Source organism: Fundulus heteroclitus, chromosome 5 (genome assembly GCF_011125445.2).
Source record: "Fundulus heteroclitus isolate FHET01 chromosome 5, MU-UCD_Fhet_4.1, whole genome shotgun sequence".
Lineage (NCBI taxonomy): Eukaryota > Metazoa > Chordata > Actinopteri > Cyprinodontiformes > Fundulidae > Fundulus > Fundulus heteroclitus.
In genome coordinates this window covers 2,792,840-2,810,243 of record NC_046365.1, presented here as the reverse complement: position 1 = coordinate 2,810,243, position 17,404 = coordinate 2,792,840, and the positions used below count along the sequence as shown (strand labels likewise).

The 17,404-nt window shown below is 41.0% G+C and overlaps 1 protein-coding gene across 3 annotated transcripts in view; it reads left to right on the top strand.

Annotated features, from left to right (window-relative positions):
- Nucleotides 1-152: 152 nt before the first annotated feature.
- kdm2aa (lysine (K)-specific demethylase 2Aa) overlaps nucleotides 153-17,404 on the top strand; it is a 28,913-nt gene continuing 11,661 nt past the window's right edge. The window contains exons 1-13 of one of the 3 annotated variants that reach the window (XM_012852844.3): nucleotides 153-294; nucleotides 7,619-7,757; nucleotides 7,880-7,958; nucleotides 9,207-9,253; nucleotides 11,057-11,235; nucleotides 11,339-11,445; nucleotides 11,556-11,649; nucleotides 11,849-12,002; nucleotides 12,081-12,196; nucleotides 12,275-12,401; nucleotides 13,743-13,948; nucleotides 14,055-14,132; nucleotides 17,066-17,208. In XM_012852844.3, coding sequence (XP_012708298.2) covers nucleotides 289-294; nucleotides 7,619-7,757; nucleotides 7,880-7,958; nucleotides 9,207-9,253; nucleotides 11,057-11,235; nucleotides 11,339-11,445; nucleotides 11,556-11,649; nucleotides 11,849-12,002; nucleotides 12,081-12,196; nucleotides 12,275-12,401; nucleotides 13,743-13,948; nucleotides 14,055-14,132; nucleotides 17,066-17,208 — 1,475 coding nt within the window. In that variant the 5' untranslated portion in view covers nucleotides 153-288. Of the gene's footprint in view, nucleotides 295-650; nucleotides 1,301-7,618; nucleotides 7,758-7,879; nucleotides 7,959-9,206; nucleotides 9,254-11,056; nucleotides 11,236-11,338; nucleotides 11,446-11,555; nucleotides 11,650-11,848; nucleotides 12,003-12,080; nucleotides 12,197-12,274; nucleotides 12,402-13,742; nucleotides 13,949-14,054; nucleotides 14,133-17,065; nucleotides 17,209-17,404 lie in introns of those variants that run through there. The other 2 variants (XM_036136723.1, XM_012852843.3) reach the window with 2 other exon arrangements.

Here is a 17,404-nt window from a genome sequence, read left to right as displayed (position 1 = left end):
ATTTCAGTCTTTAGACAAAGGCAGCGCAGCGTGCTCTCCGGCTTGCCGTAGATCAGATGTACCTATTTGACAGACAAGCCTCTCCTACCAATCACAGCAGCCATGCAACATTAGCCAGCCAATCAACAGTAGAGGACGGAAGGTGAAGTTGCATTTCCCGGAGAACCACCCACTTCCTTGTTGAGCAGAAGCATGTCTGTGGTCCTCTGGCAGCAGTAACAGCTCTCAGAGCCTCTGACACCTGCCGGATTACTGCTCCCGTTCTGAAGGGAGCTGCTGTCTGGTACCATGGGGGTAAGCACTATAACACGAACTGGGCTCTCAAGTATTCGCAGTCTAATAATATGACTGAATGCATTTTTTTTACTGGGTGGTGTGAACGATATGTCGCATCGTCACCTGGTTGGCTAGCCTTTCGATTGATAGGTTGTTCGTTCTCCCAATAGTGGTGTTGTAAGCTAACAGCCAATAGAAACAAGACGTGGTTGCAAATGTGGTGTTATTGGTAGTTTGTTGGCGGTGTTACAGTTTCATAGGGTGTAGGTGTCCAATCATAATTTGCGCTTGTTTGACGGTGAGTGTCACCGCTGTGATCCAATGGGCTTCTGAGTGGCTCTCATGTGATTGGTCCAGAGCGAGTTTAGGGGCGGGACCTGGGATTGTTGTGTGGTGGAACAGAAAATGGCGGCTGTTTAGAGACATTCATATCTGTGGGGTTTGCAGCGCGACGTTCAAAGAGGACGGGGTTTTGTTGCGGTTCAACCTGTTAGGATACGGATATGTGTTGCTGAATAAACTCAGGTAATGACGGAGTTTCTGTCGAGGACACTTTGAGCTCAGTAGACCAACACTGGCTGGGCTCGGCGCAGAACAAAGCTTCGGCTGGTCTTAAATCCAGAAAAATGTTCTAACTTCGAGATTATGCTGACTTCTAGTCTGTGATGTAGCCCCGTCGCTGGACGCGTCGGACCATCTGTTCGGCTTCCTGCATCTTAATGCGCCGCTTTAATTCCCTCGGAGTCCTAGCGGAGCCAGCCAGGCAGCGGTTCTTCTCTATAAGCCCCGTTAGCTTCCGAGAAGTTTCAAAAACCCAGTTCACACCAACTTCTGTCGGATCGCAGCCCCCGATCCACACCGTTCAGACTCACTCCTGCAGCGGAGGGTCCCAGCCATGTGGCCCCAGGATGCGAGTTAAAGGGCTTCTCTGCTGCTCTCACAGCGCCCCGCTTCACCCGTGGAGAACAGCCAGCCGTCCCCTCTGAGTATGGATGAGTCAAAGCCGCGATACAGCAAGAGGCTGGTAAGTGTACTGGCCCACCAGGCTGCCTGGGGCTCCATGAGCAGTGAAGAACACATGAGACCACTGATCACAGAAGCTTACATCCTGTCCTCCTGGCTATGGATGTGTCAGTCATTTTGTGCTGCTACTGATATATTGCATACTGTTCTTTTTAAAAGTTATTAAGCTTAAATGGTCTGCTGTACCAGTGCCACAAATAGTTCTGATATGAGTTGGGGATAATTGTTGTTAGAAATATCCGCTGTTCCTTCAATATTCCACCCAACACTGAGTCTGTACAACTCTAAGGGAGACCCACAGCCTGTTGCTACCGCCACTATGCTTGACTTGGTACCCAGTGGTGTCTCTGGGACAAGTTGGGTGGGACACAAAAACTAAACGCCTATTAGCAGCAACACATTTTTCTGTGATGCATAGACCCTGTCTTTGATCAATTATAAATGAGACAGATAAATTAGCATAAACCAACACACTAGAAATGCCATTTTATAGAAGCTAAATGTAATTAAATTTTTAAACATAATTACAAATAAAGGTTCACTAATAATGTTAATTTATTGACCAGAAAAGATTCACATCGATCCTTCAATGAGCCGGTAAGGAGAACCAACACTGGATTGTCACACACTTTCTGATAAACGTAATGTGTAAAATTCCAGTATTTTGATTGGACGATTCAAGCTTGGGGCCGTAGTATTTATGCCCCACAGCTGTCTACTGAGAGCATGTTTCAGATGTTCATCATTTAAACAAACGTTGGTGGGCCCAATATCAAGGCGCCTCTAGAGGATTTAGCCTGCTGAGCTTGTCAGTTTTCTTGCAGACTTAGATATATAGACACAAATGTTTAGAACAGAACTTTATTGGTGAGGGAATCTATCTTTTTTTATATTACTCTATAAAGAACTGCAAACCTAGAGCTCCACAGTGACATCTGGTGGATAAGCATTGTTTGTTTATCAGCAACAGTGATACCAAAGATGGTGTGTATAGTAGGGTTGTCAAATATAATCTGTCTCGATATAATCAATAACAAAATAAAAAATATTCCAAGATACAGATTTGAGTAATCTATATAAACTGACCCATTCACATGTGACCAAACTTCTTCCTCTTTCCCTGGCAGACAGACACAAACAGCAGCATGCAGAGCTAAGCTAGCTTGTAGCCTGACTGCAGTTGTAAACCTCCTGGTCAACGTTAGCCAGCGCTAGCTGTTATTAGCACCGCTCTGCTGCAGCAGGGCATACCAGGCTCTGCTTCTACACGCCCAGATTCAACCATAAATGGTTAAAGCAAAGCGCCTCATGAATGGCAGTGTGCATATAAATGAGTCAGCTGGTCGTTGTAATTTCGTGGTTACCAATGGAGAAAATAAGCAGAGAAAATTGACCCAGAAAGGAAGTTATTTAATGTGTAAATCAGAGGCAAAAGTACAGCAGTGGTCCACGTTAAAAGTGAATCTAATTACTGTCTTAAACGTAGCATGACATCGAGGCTGTGCATCCAGACGTCATTCTGAGGAGGAAGGGAGACCGGGAGGCATGAGGGTTTTACCCCACCCACACTCCCGGAGGAGTTCCGACGCATCAGACAAGTTCCTCTCCAGTTAAGCGCACACAGGCGTGAGCGGTATTAAAGTGCGCATCCTCTGTGCTCTGAGTGGGTTAGGAGCCATTGGCCTCTGTGGGTTACAGTGGAATGCAATGCTCTAGAGCAGTGGTCCTCGTTTCCAGTGCTCAGGGGACATTGCCCTGCAGGTTTTAGGTGTGTCTGGTCCTACACACCTGAATCAAATGGCTGAGAGACCTCTTCAGGCTGCAGTCATGTTCTCCAGAGTCCTGCTAATGTCCTGATTATTTGAGTCAGGTGGGTTGAAGCAGAGCAACAAATAAGGACTGGAACTGAGGACCACTGCTCTAGAGGGTCAAAATCTAATGAACACTTCAGCCAGGGTAGCCAGCTATGCTGCTGTAGAAGGAAATCTGTAGATACTGCTCCCCTTCTTACCTTTGGTCCCTGAACAGTGTCCTTTTTTTAATAAAGAAAAGAAATTGCAAAGCTCCTTCTAGATGGGTTCTTCTTTGGTGAAATTGTTTCTCTTCTCCAAGAGACTACTTCAGTCTGGGGAGTTTCAGGTAAACTCAGCCTTATTAGCAGAACCTGTGCATAGTGGATCAACAAGTTTAGCAGTTACAATCAAAACTGGTTGCTCACATGCAAAAGAGGACCATCAGCTACCAAACGATAGGCTGCTTATTGTTCCGACAGGACTGAGTCACTCTAGTAATAACAGGAGGGGGATGAGAGGAGGACAACTGGACCTGGAGGCCTCCACTCCTATTTAATGACTCCTTTTCTCCTCTTTCAAACCAACGCTCCTCTCTATCCAGGATGAGAACCTCAACCCTGAAAGAGTGACCGCTGGCCTGCAGATGAGTGTAGCCCACAGAATCTTGGTCTGATGATGTTGCTCTTCTGTACAGGGCCATCCTTTTGGCCTGTGGCTGCTTTGTATCCCTGATGTAGCACTGGTCACAGTCCTCCTGGCACGGATCTTTGGGGTGACCCCATCTTTTCCCTGATATGTTTTGGGGTTTGAAAGCCACTGCATCATCATGTCTAGAAAATAAATATCTCAGTTTCATGAAACATAGGAGATGACTACTGGTCTGGGTTTGGGTTCCTCCCTTTTTCCCGATGACTGCCTGGAGTCTCGTTTGACAAGACAAGAAAATACAGCCCTGTGTTGTCTATTGGTCGTCTATCCACTAACTAGGAAAAAAAGATTTATTTGTGCTTGTATCAACATTTGTACAGAATGCCAGAGTTGCCATGACGGTTGGGGCCTTGTGTTGGGTGATAAGTCCAGCAGAAAAAGCCCTAAGACAGTAATGTCTTCCACAAAGTCAGAGTGCAAGTGCTTTGTTTTTTATTCCAGTGAAATTCAACAAATAATGTTTCCACATGCACATATTCACATACAGTATTAAATGAAATAAATGTACATTTTGAGGGTCTGTCTGTATTTTATAAAGACTCACTTCTACATTTCTTGAATCTGTAAAAGTTAGGCTTTTTATTTTTATTCCTAGCCAGTTTAAAGCGACTACCCAGAATTACCAGATCTAACCTCACAAAGAAAAGATGAATCATTCCATTTGCTGCTCAAATGTAAAGGGGACCAAAGAGCAATAGATTTCAGTCTGCAGACTGGATGGAGAAGCAACAACTTTAACCTTCTTTAAACATTTAAACTTGCACATAGAACGTTGAGTCAGCAGTAAAACAATGACTTATTTGTAGTCAATGTTAGTATTTTTTTATTTCATTCATTTATATAATTATAATTTAGAATTCTTTTTTTTCTTACTAAATCATTATTAAATCACAGAGCCCAAAAATCCTTTAGAATACATGGTCAAATTGTGAGTTTCAGTGAGATATTAACCCCAGAAAGGTGACAAACTGGCCAATTTGGTTAACTGGTCACTGGGTCCAGCAGCACCATGTCATGGATCCCAATGTTCACTTTTATGCAGTTGTACAAAAAAAAATCCATCTTTTATTTTAATGATCTGGCATTAGTCATAAAACCTTGTAAAAGAAGGTTTGTGCTGTTGTAGTTTAACGTATTGTTTCGTCTTCTAAGAATTTTTTTGTTTTTGGTATGGAATAAATCAATTTTTATCATTTAATTTCAATTTTCTTTTCTTTCTTTAATGCTTGAAAAATTTAGATAAAAAAAAAATATATATAGAGATAGAGATATATATAGAGAGAGAATAGAGAGAGATAGAGGAGAGAGAGGAGAGAGAGAGATCAGATATAGATGAAGGAAGAGAGAGAGGGGGTTGGGAGATATGATAGAGGGGGGGAGATAGAGAGGGGGGGGGGTAAGAGAGAGAGGGTTTTATCTAGATCTCTTTTTTTAGCTATATATTTGTTTTTTTCTAGATATATGTTTTTTTGTTCGATCTCTCTTTACTCAAGACTATAGATATTATTAGAAATCTCTCTTCTACTATATATTATCGCCTCATTAGATACATAAATATATATATTATTATATATATATAAATTTATGTATTTTTTCTTTTTTTTATATTGCTAATGTACCCTTGAGTTTCCATGAAACTTTGTACCATCAGTCCCAAAAGGAGAAATTGTTTTGGTAATGGTATGCAATGTTGAATATATGTTTAAGAAAATATGTCAAAAAACTCAAAAGAGAAACCCCATAGCTAACTTTGTGACTGCATGTCACTTATAGCTTAATAAGCACAAATTCTGTCCTTTAAAAAAACATTTAAAAATGTAAAGTATATTAAAACAAAATTTGAAATGTTTCAACACAACTCTAGTTACATAAAAAATGCAGTTACTGCACAGAGAAACTGCATTTAATTACATTTTTTGAATTTATTGATGCAAAAATAAGCATTCTTACAGTACTGGGATTTTTAGGGGTTTCAGACTAGTTGAAATTTATCATTGTCAAGATAAATCCAAATTCTTATAAAAAAAAATTCACAATGACGAAACTATACGAGAAAGGCCCACTCTTTGTGACATATGCTCAAAACTAGCTCATTGTGTAATCCCATTAGCAGCATTCTAACAAACAAATACACCTTTTAATAAGCATGTATAAATTCCACAAATTATTACTCTGATTAAATGACATTTGCTAAAATGACCTGTTTATGGAATGAAATTTAAAGTTGAAGACTTGGGCTTGACACGGGGCTTTAGTCTCGATTTAGGACTTGCGAAGCAAGAATTGTGACTCACAGTGACTCTGCCCACCTCTGCCTGTTGACATTTTACTTTTAATTTGGATAACGTCTGTTGTGGTTAGGATATATTTTATTTATTTTGAATGAATTTTTGTTGTAATGGAACTATCGGTAACAAAGTCTATATATAAAAGCTTTAAACCTGTTAACATCCCTCTGCTACTTCTGACAGTACGTTACATATCTGGTTCTGCATGGTTCCCCAGAGTTTCTTGTCGGCGTTCCCCTGCTTGTTTTCAAATGGCGTGCATGCAGCGGAGCATAGAACTGAAATTCTTAAATACTATTTTGAAGTAGATTACTTTGATTATAGCGCAAATAGATGTTTGAAGTGCAGCAGTTGCCATATAGGCTGTCAGATTAGATTAGAGGGCTAGTTGAAAGGCTCAATCTGGGATTATCCCTCTTCACCTGTCATAATCGGAGAGTTCCCCTGTTTCCTCTTTCTCCTTTAAGAGAAATTCCCACGCCACCGGTCTGGGTGTTGTAGGATCATTATTGCAAGGTTCTCGTTTTATTCTGTATATCCTAGAAGGTCCATGACATTCTGGCAAGATGTGGTCATCATCATCATTGTTCTCTTTAAATGGAGTTGAGTACTTTTTGGGTCTCTTCGTTGGTGCACCCAACGAAAAATAATTTCACTGATGTTATAAATCTTTTGCGCTATTAACGTGTTGTCGTTGCTCCTGCCATACTATGAGTCTATGCTATTTTATTATTAGTTTAAGCAGATGTGTGATCCAGATAGATTTATCCTTGGAAAAATACCAAGACAATTTTGCATACACAATTATACAAACGTTATTTGTATTTCTTCTTTTTGTTTTTATTCAGAATTATAATTTTTTTTATGGTTTACCTCGCAAAGTTTCGCAAACAAGGCATGGGGCAGGCAATGGGGGCTAAAGCCACCCCCAGGAGGAATTTTCCTCTTCCAGGCATCTCCAGGCTGGTCGAAACACAAACTGCTCTGAGTTAAACCGAGTGGGGCCGGGGCAACTTCAGCTGTATTTTTTTGGGCACCTATTGGAAGTTTCAAGAAACAGTCTGTTCAGCATCTTGACAAAGCTTTTCCCACAAGGAGGCTTTAGAGACGGGCATTATAAAACCTCCGTGTGTCGTCTCTCACTTGGAGCTCAAAATTTTACCATACAAATTGGGAAATGCGTTGTATGGTATTGCTCTTCAGAAGTGTTTTTATGTTGTCATTGGTGATGAATGTTCAAGGTCTCTTGAAAGTTAGTCCATGAGTCTGAAGAGATTTTCCCATATAAATAAAGAATTAATAAGACTGATTTGCCAAGCTTGGCTAGACTGTTGAGCATCACCTGGCCTGTGCTGTTCCTTCTGTTTCTATACTGAACTCATGAAGCTTGGTAGAAAGGACAGAGCTGCTTCCTGGAACGGCTCCTTTAATTCTCTGTGGGACTTGTTTTAAGATTGCATATTTTTCTCACCTGTCTCATGCCGCTCTTTGTAATCTCCTCCTTTTGCGTCCTTCCTCCAATCACAACAGCGGGCGGGTACCCGGAGACGTTACCATGACGATGGCATCTCAGATGAGGAGATTGATGGAAGGAGAACGTTCGACTTGGAGGAGAAAGTCAGCAGTGAACGGTTCAGTTCTGATCGGATCGTCCGCATGGAGGGAAAAGGTAGGCATGAACAGTCGGTTCTTCAGAGCTGTTTGCCTTACAGTGAGAGCCAGAAGTCCTTATTAGTCATTTTTAAATGTGCACCGCAGTCCATTTTTGTCTTTTTCTTTTTCATATTTCAGACTTCACGTATGAGTTTGTCCAGAAGGGAGGCCTAAGGGACCCAATCCTTTTTGAAAAGCCTGATGGACTGGGAATGAAGTAGGAACAATCTTTCAATGCATCTCTTGCTCCTCTTTATAAACTTGGTGGCTAACATGACCAGGGGTCTCATTTATAAAATATTGCGCAGAATCTATACTAAAGGTGTACATACACAAAAATCTTTGATCCCTGAAACCGCAATCCCTCCTAATTCTCCCATCTGCTAGGTCTTCCTGCAAGACCAAAGCATCCACCTCCCAGCATTACCCACAGGTGTGTTTGACTGTTTATAGCAATTAAAGTGAGTGTCTCACACTGTTTGTCACAAAAATCTTTTAATCTGTGGAACACGTCACCCTGGTGATCATCGGGGAGAGGAATGTGATGGAAACGTACAGACTTTTATTTAAGATTCAAGTCAGCTTTTGGGCATTATTTATTTATTTATTTATTTATTTATTTATTTATTTATTTGAAAAGCCCTTATGTGTAGTTATGTGCCGCCACAGCAAGCATAACACTGGTTTTGAATGCTTATGATAAAGTCTGTGATGAAAGTCTGATGAAGTAGAACATCTGGGAGAAATCATCATGCAGTCTGACTGTAATTTACCACCTGGTCTTAAGGCTTTTAAAACCATAATGTACGTGCTGTACAATGACCGGAGGACTTTGTGCAATGTTCAATCGCTCTAATATGGACTTTATATGGGCAAACAGTGGCGGAAAAAACACTATTGCAAAACTCCACCAAGTTCACCCAAAGACGGAAAGAAGAAGTGTGGTTGTAGCATGTATCCCCGTACCCTGGGCGTCTCAAGACCGCCATCCAGGTGCTTAGAGTCACCGAGAAGCACCGCGGCTGGTCATGGTCCTAGAACCAGCCACTTCACCCCTCCCTGAAGAAATGCCTGTCTCTCCCTCACTTCAGAGTCCCCCCACACCCATTCCTTAACTCGCTCTTTCACAGCCATGTCAGTGCTTTAAGCACTTAAATCATCTTAATTTTAGTGTCCCAGCTTCAGACAGGCGTACCTGCTGAGGACAGACAGTGTCTCAAAGACATTCACTTGCTTATTGCCCCGTCTCCAAAATGAGCGTACGCATGGGTCAGAGTTGCTGTGAGGACCTCACATTTTCCTGTCAATTATTTTTTCTTCTATAGATCCCAACTTTTGCATGGAAAGTGACATACCTGTGTTTCAGGTCCCATTTTATGCGTATGCAAGCTTTATAAATGAGACCCCTGATCTGTAAACTAAACCACAGCCACCATAACATTTTGACTAACCTAGGTTTCTGCAGGATGCCAGAACCTGACTTCAGTGTCAACGATGTCAAGACGTTTGTTGGTAAGTTTGAATCATTGGCATCATCGTTATTAATGTTACAGCAACATCTAGCCACAGCTATTGGTCTTTAATTGTATATTCTGCACACAATTCTTTAAGATGTTTTTTCTACCGAAGAGGAAAATTTGGGAAATGAACTTTTTTCAAATGATTTAGGAAATCATTAATGGAGTGTGAATTTTTTTGTTTGTTTGTTTTTTATATATATATGTGTGTGTCCAACCTTCCTTCTGTCCTTATTACTCTTTTTTTCCTTCCTCCTTTTTCTTAAATCTCAACATGATCAGCAGTGTTTCCCCTTGGAATTTTGTGTTTTGGGATGTGGTGGTCACAACAGCTGTAGGCTGACTGACTTCTTTTTGAGCGGGTTCCAAAGAGTTTTCTTCCACTTAACTTTCCATTAATATCCCATAATTCAGCTTTAAATGACCAGCTAGCTTCTGTCTCTCCATTTTTCTCTTATTTATCCATCTTTCTGTCTTTTTTGTATGTTTGCTACTGTCTGTCTCTATCATGTATCTTTATACAAGGTTATATTTTCAAAGATACCTGCCTTCCTTCTTAATTTTTGAGTGAATGCAAATCTCCTTAAATCTGTCAGAGTTTAGAATAACTTTAGGTGTAACTTTTTTCAATGTCTTATTACATTTGGGATTTTCAATTCATGTGGTCTACCTAGCAACAAAGCCCTATTCAGCCATCTGAATAGGGCTGGGTGTTAAGAACCTAACATTTTGCCATGAAAATCATTTTGTGTGTTGCTCCAATTTTAACCACTAGGTGTCATTATTATTGCACCTTGGACTACAGGACCTCCACGGGTTGAACCACTGGCACACCTGGGAAATCTCCGGTAGTCCCATATGCCAGTCTGTTTTACACTGCAGTAAAATCATTTATTTACATTTGCGTTGTCTGCCTTTGGCACATACACTCTAAACTGTCGCTCATGAACCCAGTGGCCAGGTGAACTAATCGGTTTAGAGGATTTAATTAATCTATTGAATTTAGGGGGGAAAAAAATTATTGCAATGCATTGATGAATTTATATTTTTACACACCCCTACTCAGGAAGGTGGATTTTTGATAACCCTTGCCCATAGAACCTTTAGCGATGTGCTACAATCAGAGCAAATTGTATTTATCAAGGACATCTGGATGTGACTTTAGAGCCATTTTACTTTTCGAGAATGTAACCCTTGACCCCACACACCCCCACCCCGATGCAAGGGATACAATTTTTTCTGACTTTGTAGAAGCCTTTAACACAGTGATCCTCAGAAATTTGGTTTGTTTATCAAACACGGATAATTTTGCCAAAGCGGAGGGAAATGTCGCGACTCTTTTTCTCTCTCTCTTTTTCTCTCTCTCTCTCTCTCTCTCTCTGTCTCTGTCTCTGTCTCTCTTACTCACTCACTCACTCACCTGTGTGTAAATGACTCAGACACTGAGAGCTGAAAGTAGAGGAGCGACGATGTTGAGACAGAAATAGCTCAGGATGCAATCTGGCGCTATGTAAAAAAGCTAATAATGTAAATAAAATTAACCGCGAACACATATAGCACTAATAATTTACTACCTTATCTTTTTGTGGGGGGCTTGTGGTCTTGTTGGTGGGGTGGGCAACCCCATGGATAATGGTAGGGGAAACGGTGATGAGGATGTGAAATTTAGATAGATATCTGCCTAAAAACCGTTTAGGAAAGCACATATTTTTATAGGTCAGTCTTTAACATTGTTCTGAGGGCTGTTTAGCAGGCTTCTCGGACATCATGTGACCAATAACCTCCTTCACCTCCTCAGGTAGCAGACGTATGATAGACGTAATGGATGTGAGCACCCAGAAGGGGACAGAGATGTCCATGGCCCAGTGGACACGTTACTATGAGACTCCTGTGTCTCAGAGAGAGAAACTCTATAATGTTATCAGTCTGGAGTTCAGCCACACCAAGCTGGAGAATTTGGTTAAGAGGCCTGCTACGGTATGTGCACTCACATTAGCAATAATCAACCTCCCTGAAACCAGTAACCTTTTCAACTTTGAGTGAACTTCAAATTTTCTTTTCTTTCCGTTGGTATGTGTAGGTGGAGCTCATCGACTGGGTGGACAACATGTGGCCTCGTCATCTTAAAGAGAGGCAGAGGGATTCAACCAATTCCATCAATGACATGCAGTACCCAAAAGTCCAAAAGTGAGTTCATGTCCTCCTTTTCCAGGAGGCATACCTCGGTCCAGCACGTTGTCACATCCTAATCTCATGAACTCACCTGAAGACAAGCTTTGCTGCTGTTTATTCCACAGGTATTGCCTGATGAGTGTCCAGGGCTGCTACACAGACTTTCACATTGACTTTGGTGGGACCTCAGTCTGGTACCACATTCTCAATGGGAGGAAGGTAGGAACAAAATGTTTCCACGTGTGAAAGAATGGCTTCTGTTCATCGTGCGCTCACAGTTTTGCTTTCATCAGGTAGATCTAAAACAGTGAAGCATTAAAACAGACTTTTTCTACTTAGTAGCTTTGCAGCATCATGTTGTGAAACGGTTGTTGTTCTTTTAAATGATAATAGTAAATAGAAAGCAAACGTGTTTTAGGTGTTCTGGCTTATCCCGCCGACGGATCCAAGCCTGGAGCTGTATGAGAACTGGGTGCTGTCTGGAAAGCAGGGAGACATTTTCCTGGGAGATCGAGTTTCTGATTGTCAGAGGATCGAACTGAAACCGGGCTGTACTTTTATCATACCTTCAGGTACATTAAGAACTATGACTGAATAATCTGACACAGTTCAGTTGTGTGAAAATGCTGACATGTGGCTTGGATCCTCAGGCTGGATTCATGCTGTTTATACCCCTGTGGATTCCATGGTATTTGGAGGAAACTTCCTGCACAGCTTCAACGTTCCCATGCAACTAAACATCTGTAATATAGAAGACAGAACACGGGTAGGTTCTAACGCACTCTTTCAAGAAGTAAAGAACAGCAAGTGATGGGTCTAAGTTCTCCTTCCACCTTTGCTGCAGGTTCCTGTGAAGTTCCGTTGTCCCTTCTTTTATGAGTTGTGCTGGTATGTGTTGGAGCGTTATGTCTACAGTCTAACAAAGACCTCCTACCTCACGCCGGAGTTTCAAAAATTCTCCCTGGGCACAGGTATGTAGAGAAAAATGTAAAGAATACAATCTTCTGTAAATCTGGGTCATAAGGGAGGAGCAAACAAAGGGTTCTAGTCCTCTGCGGGTGTAAACCGTTCTAAATTTGATGTTCTTGATGTTTTGTTTTTTATACTGCATCAACAGTCTTGAACTTCAGACATGTTCCTGCTTGTTGACAGATATTTCTGTCATGGTTTTGATTTGATGTTGGGGTTTATAAGAAAAATATATTATCACCACATACCGAACAATTACAAGATAAATGGGGACATATTTCCCTATTCTCTAATATGTCACTGTTCTGGATGCTTGTTCCACTACCTACAGCCTATCTTTACAAGCATCTGCACAGAGCATCGTGTATCGATTTTCTCAAAAACTTGAGAGGGTCGGATCCATCGCTGAATAAGTCATGTGGCCCTTTCTAGATGTAACACATGGGTTAAAGTTCTCTGTCGCTGCGATGGATTTGTCAAATGGAAAATGAGAGCAAAAACTAGAACCGCTTGGTACCGTTTAGACTTTTTATTCAAGGTTTTAAACTGAAGCTGCACTCAACCAATGAAACCTGGCAGAGCCAGGACATTAGCCAATCAAACTAACTTTGCAGTCTGAGGTTTGTCGGTATTCCATCGTTTAACTTTTGGAAGAACGTCTCATATATTGAATGTGACGGGATTAATGTACAGGTGTGAGGTAGATGATATAACGTTGCAAGCTGCTGTCTTTTGTTCTAGTTACAGTTTATGGAGGGTTTTCTGGAGACAGGGAGGGAAGGGAGTTGAATTTGAGTCGAGAGGTGAGAGGACTGTGGACCACTTTGGAAAAAGTGTGAAGGAAGAAGGCAGGTTAACCAGATGTTATGGATGTGGAAAGTGAAGGAGAGGATGGAGAGGGCTGGTCAGAATAACGCCAAGGCTCTTAAACTGAATGGTGGGAGAGATTATTTTTGCTTTAACTCCTGGCGTAACAACAAAAACAAAAGAGACGTGACACATAACTTGTCAGACATAGTCTTGGGTCTCTGATGTAGGATTTGATCTAGAGGGGTGAATGTGGTCTTGTCTTTACAAATAGCTCCACGACTTCTCAATCTGCTGATCCAGTGTGGTCTTCTATCAGATTCCAAAACAGAGAGGGAAGGTGTTTAATTTTGTGACTGTGCAGTGTTTTCAGTCACTAAACCTGGAAGTTACAGGTGTAGTACCCCTGGTGGCTAAAGGTTACACTGTGCTGCTTTAATGTAGATGTACAGTTGCAGTCAAATACTGACATTTTATGTTGTTGTAAAGGATTAAAATGTTTCATTGAGTGAAATATGCGGCCCATTCTGATGCAGCTCGTGAACAGCAAGAGGGCGGTTCTGGTACGACTGAAGAGTCTTCAGATCCTCAGCCTGAAAAGTCTCCATCAAAGGTCCATTTGACTCCCTTGGAGCTGGAGGGACTTTGGAGTCTGATCAGTAAACTGGAGACGCTGCCATCAAACAAAAAGTGTGTCCCAGTGGGGATCCATAATGCTGCAGCACTCATGACGCATATGAAGGTACTTTCCATAAGTATGATTTTACTGGTTCTGTATTTTTTATATGTAATCTTTTTAATGTCTTGTATTTTCAATTAAACAACTCTTTGTCTTTGTTGTCCTGCAGGCTTTACTGAAGGAGCATGCTAATGACAACCCTAAACTGTGCTATACAGGAAAACCAATAGTCAGGTGGCCACCCAGGGTAAGCATTCCTCAGAATTTAACTCAAGCTTCCTCAGAAACAATAATGCTACAAAAACGTCCTTTTGGAACATGGGAATCTTTTCACTTTCAGAACAATTCACACTATTTAGGTTTCCTTTGTGCTCTTTTATTTCAGTATCTGCTTAAACTCCATGTTTGGTGTTAATCCAGAAAATGTTGCACTTTATGAAACCAATCAGATATTTATTACATTGAAGAATGCCTTGGGATGAAGTAAGTTATATCCCTGTTTATCTAGTCCATAGTGCACCTTTGTCAACTTCAGTAACATAAAAACCTCATGAATTTGGTTGTTTTGTGGCCTTTTGGTTCTCCTTCTTGTCAATTCAAGCAGAGGATCTAGAAACCCAAAATGTCCCTTCCAGCTCTGCACAGTAGGGTTTCTGTGCAGTAGTAAAAGGAATGAAGCCAAATTAAGGCCAGTAAAAGGTACCAAACAGAACCTGAATTGGTTGTAAATTTTTCATCACCCCTTCAATATATTCTGACCTTTCTATTGATGCTGACTTTTTGATTTAAGTTTAACTATAAAATCTGTATTAAAAAATTATAACTAAGGCAGGACCTGAGCCAACATTGTTAGACCCGCCTGATCCTGCCGTCCGATCTCCTGCGCGCACTGTTGGAGCCGCTTAATATGTTGGAGCCGCTTAATATGTTGAGACTAGTGAGTCATTTTGCACCTCGCATAAGAAAATGTACGTTTTTACAAGTTTGGCTCTATTTTCTTCTCCTGGAGCTCACTCTTTCACTCCACCTGTGTCCTCTTTCCTGTCCACTGTTTCCCCTACCATTCTGCAAGGAGGGCGACCCGTCCTGCTAACAAGACCCCTCCCCTCCAAGAAGATAACGACATGTAGTAAATTATTGAATATCTGTATGTGTTCATGGGTACTCTTATTAAAATTATTAGCCTATTAGTAGCGACACATCGCATCCTAGACTATTTCTGTCCTAGCGTCGCCGCTCTTCTACTTTCTGCCCTCTGTGTCTGATTCACACGTGTCAACAAGTTATCCCTGACAGACTCGTATACATTGCGTCGGGAGCACGTTTGCCTAATACGAATACGAGGATGATCGCGTCTGCTTAAACTTTATTCATAAACATTAACACTCATACAGCAAGTTCTCAACAAGTAAACGACGCTATGGTCATTTTCAGGTGTCATACAAAAATATAGTTTACTCTGACTGTCGCACATCACCAAATGCCTTTGTACTGGAAACAGAAATCCACCTTGTTGAGTCTGTAAACATGAAAACAGATGGCTGCTTTATTCTTGCAAAAAGAAAAAAACATTTTTGTGGACCACATGAATGAATCAGAAACTGCCCGGCAGCAGAAACGACTGATCAGGTCATGTGAGGTAAATGTTCGATACATCAGAGCTAATTTGAAAACTGTTTCCATCTCCTCTTCAGCGCGATTACAGTTTTTTTTTCAAGAGGTAAAAAATCACCTCAAGCAAGCGTATAAACGTTTTTGCGAAATTGTGTGAGTCAATTATAATTTTGTCTTTCCGTCAGCTTTTTCTGTTATGATATTTCAAGATACAAATTAAAAAGGTGTCTGTCTGTGCTAGAGCGAGTGTATTTCTCTGTCCATATTTTCTCTCCATTTTTCGTTGCATGTGACGAAAATCTAACGTTGCTTGATTTTTTTTATTTTATTTTTTCAGCTGATTAAGTTTGAGCATTTGGCTTGTTATCAATATTTGCAATGACATTCAAAATTTGAATGTCATTGCATTTTGTTCATATTCTTAAAAAAACTACTTTCCTAAGTCTTCTGGAAATGCATTTGGAATATTTGTGTGTGACAAAGTCACCGTTACACCTTCAACTAAGTGGGGGAAAAAGTTTTGTGAGTGAGAGATAGGTCATCATCATACACGGTGTCAGTGCGGTGAATCCACCCTTCCTCCAAAATAGGCTGTTTCTCGATTTTGTGTTGGTAATAAAAAATATTATAGATGTAGTAAAAGGTAGTAAATTCAACTCTGCAATTCCTTTATAAACCCTGCACAGTGACAATCAGGTGTAAAGAGGCTGTCTGTCCTGGTGGGCTTTTATGGCTGGCATATCATTGGTGCTACTTGCTTTGTAGATCAGATGCTGAGAAGGAACAGAGGATGGTGAAAAGTGTACAAAATATTCCAAATTAGTTGCAGGTGGAAATGAAAATAATTGAAGATTTCAGGGTTTAATCATTAGCATAATACATTTTAGAACCATTTTAAAATTAAAGTGCAATTTAAAACAAAACAAAAAAAAGAAGTGTCCTAGTTTGGATATAAATAAAACGTGTGCTGCAGAGAAGCACAAACTGCTTAGTGTTTTGTAATGACCACAGTGAAGACCACTAACCTAAAGTTTGTTGGTCTTTTAAGTTCTGCTGGAGTGTTTAGCTCTCCAGGTCTGGGTCCATTGGGGAGCTTGTGCCAGACGGTCCCTACAAACACTTAACAATACGAGCATTAAACATACACTTCCAGCGAGCTACTAACTGCATAACACTGCTTAACACAGCTTAAAGTAGTAGTTAGCTAGTTGAAAGACAGCCATCTGAATGCTGGGTGCATTCAGCAATTTGCTCCTGACATCATTTAATAAAGGGCTGCACTCAAATTTGTCTCTTACAATATACCACAACTAATAATAATATTAATGATAAAAATACAATAGATAAACTTTACAGTTAGGGAAACGTGTTAATAGAACTAATGTTGAAGATTACCTTTGTGCTGGAGCTTAACTTAACTTCTGATCAGAACATCTTTGAAGGCCCCCACCCCTTCAAAGATGTTTGGTCTGAATTTGAGTCTTCCTCTTTTTACCAGCCTGTTTCTGAGTTTGTCTTTGTTGACTCTCTTGTTTGTTGACTCTCTTGTTGACGCTCTTACTACAGCCTTCATGGTATCAGCCTCCTACTCCTCCTCCGCCACCACCACCACCACCACAGCCAGCTCCTCGCCCCAAACCCCCGTCATCGACCACCACGCAAAGACCTCAGAAACCCTCCATGTCTTCGCTGCGACGGCGCAGAGTCAGGTAACAAAGCTACCAGGCAGGCTTGTATGGGTATCTCTGGGTGAGGAGTCTTGGAAATTAGATGTAGGCAGGGCCCAATTGAACTTACTAAAAGGATAGTGTCCTAATATGGTTAGAAAAAAGAACCTGCAGAGGGGAACACATTACTCCAATAGCCACCGCGCACCAATCCTCTGATTCTGTAATGTAAGTATGT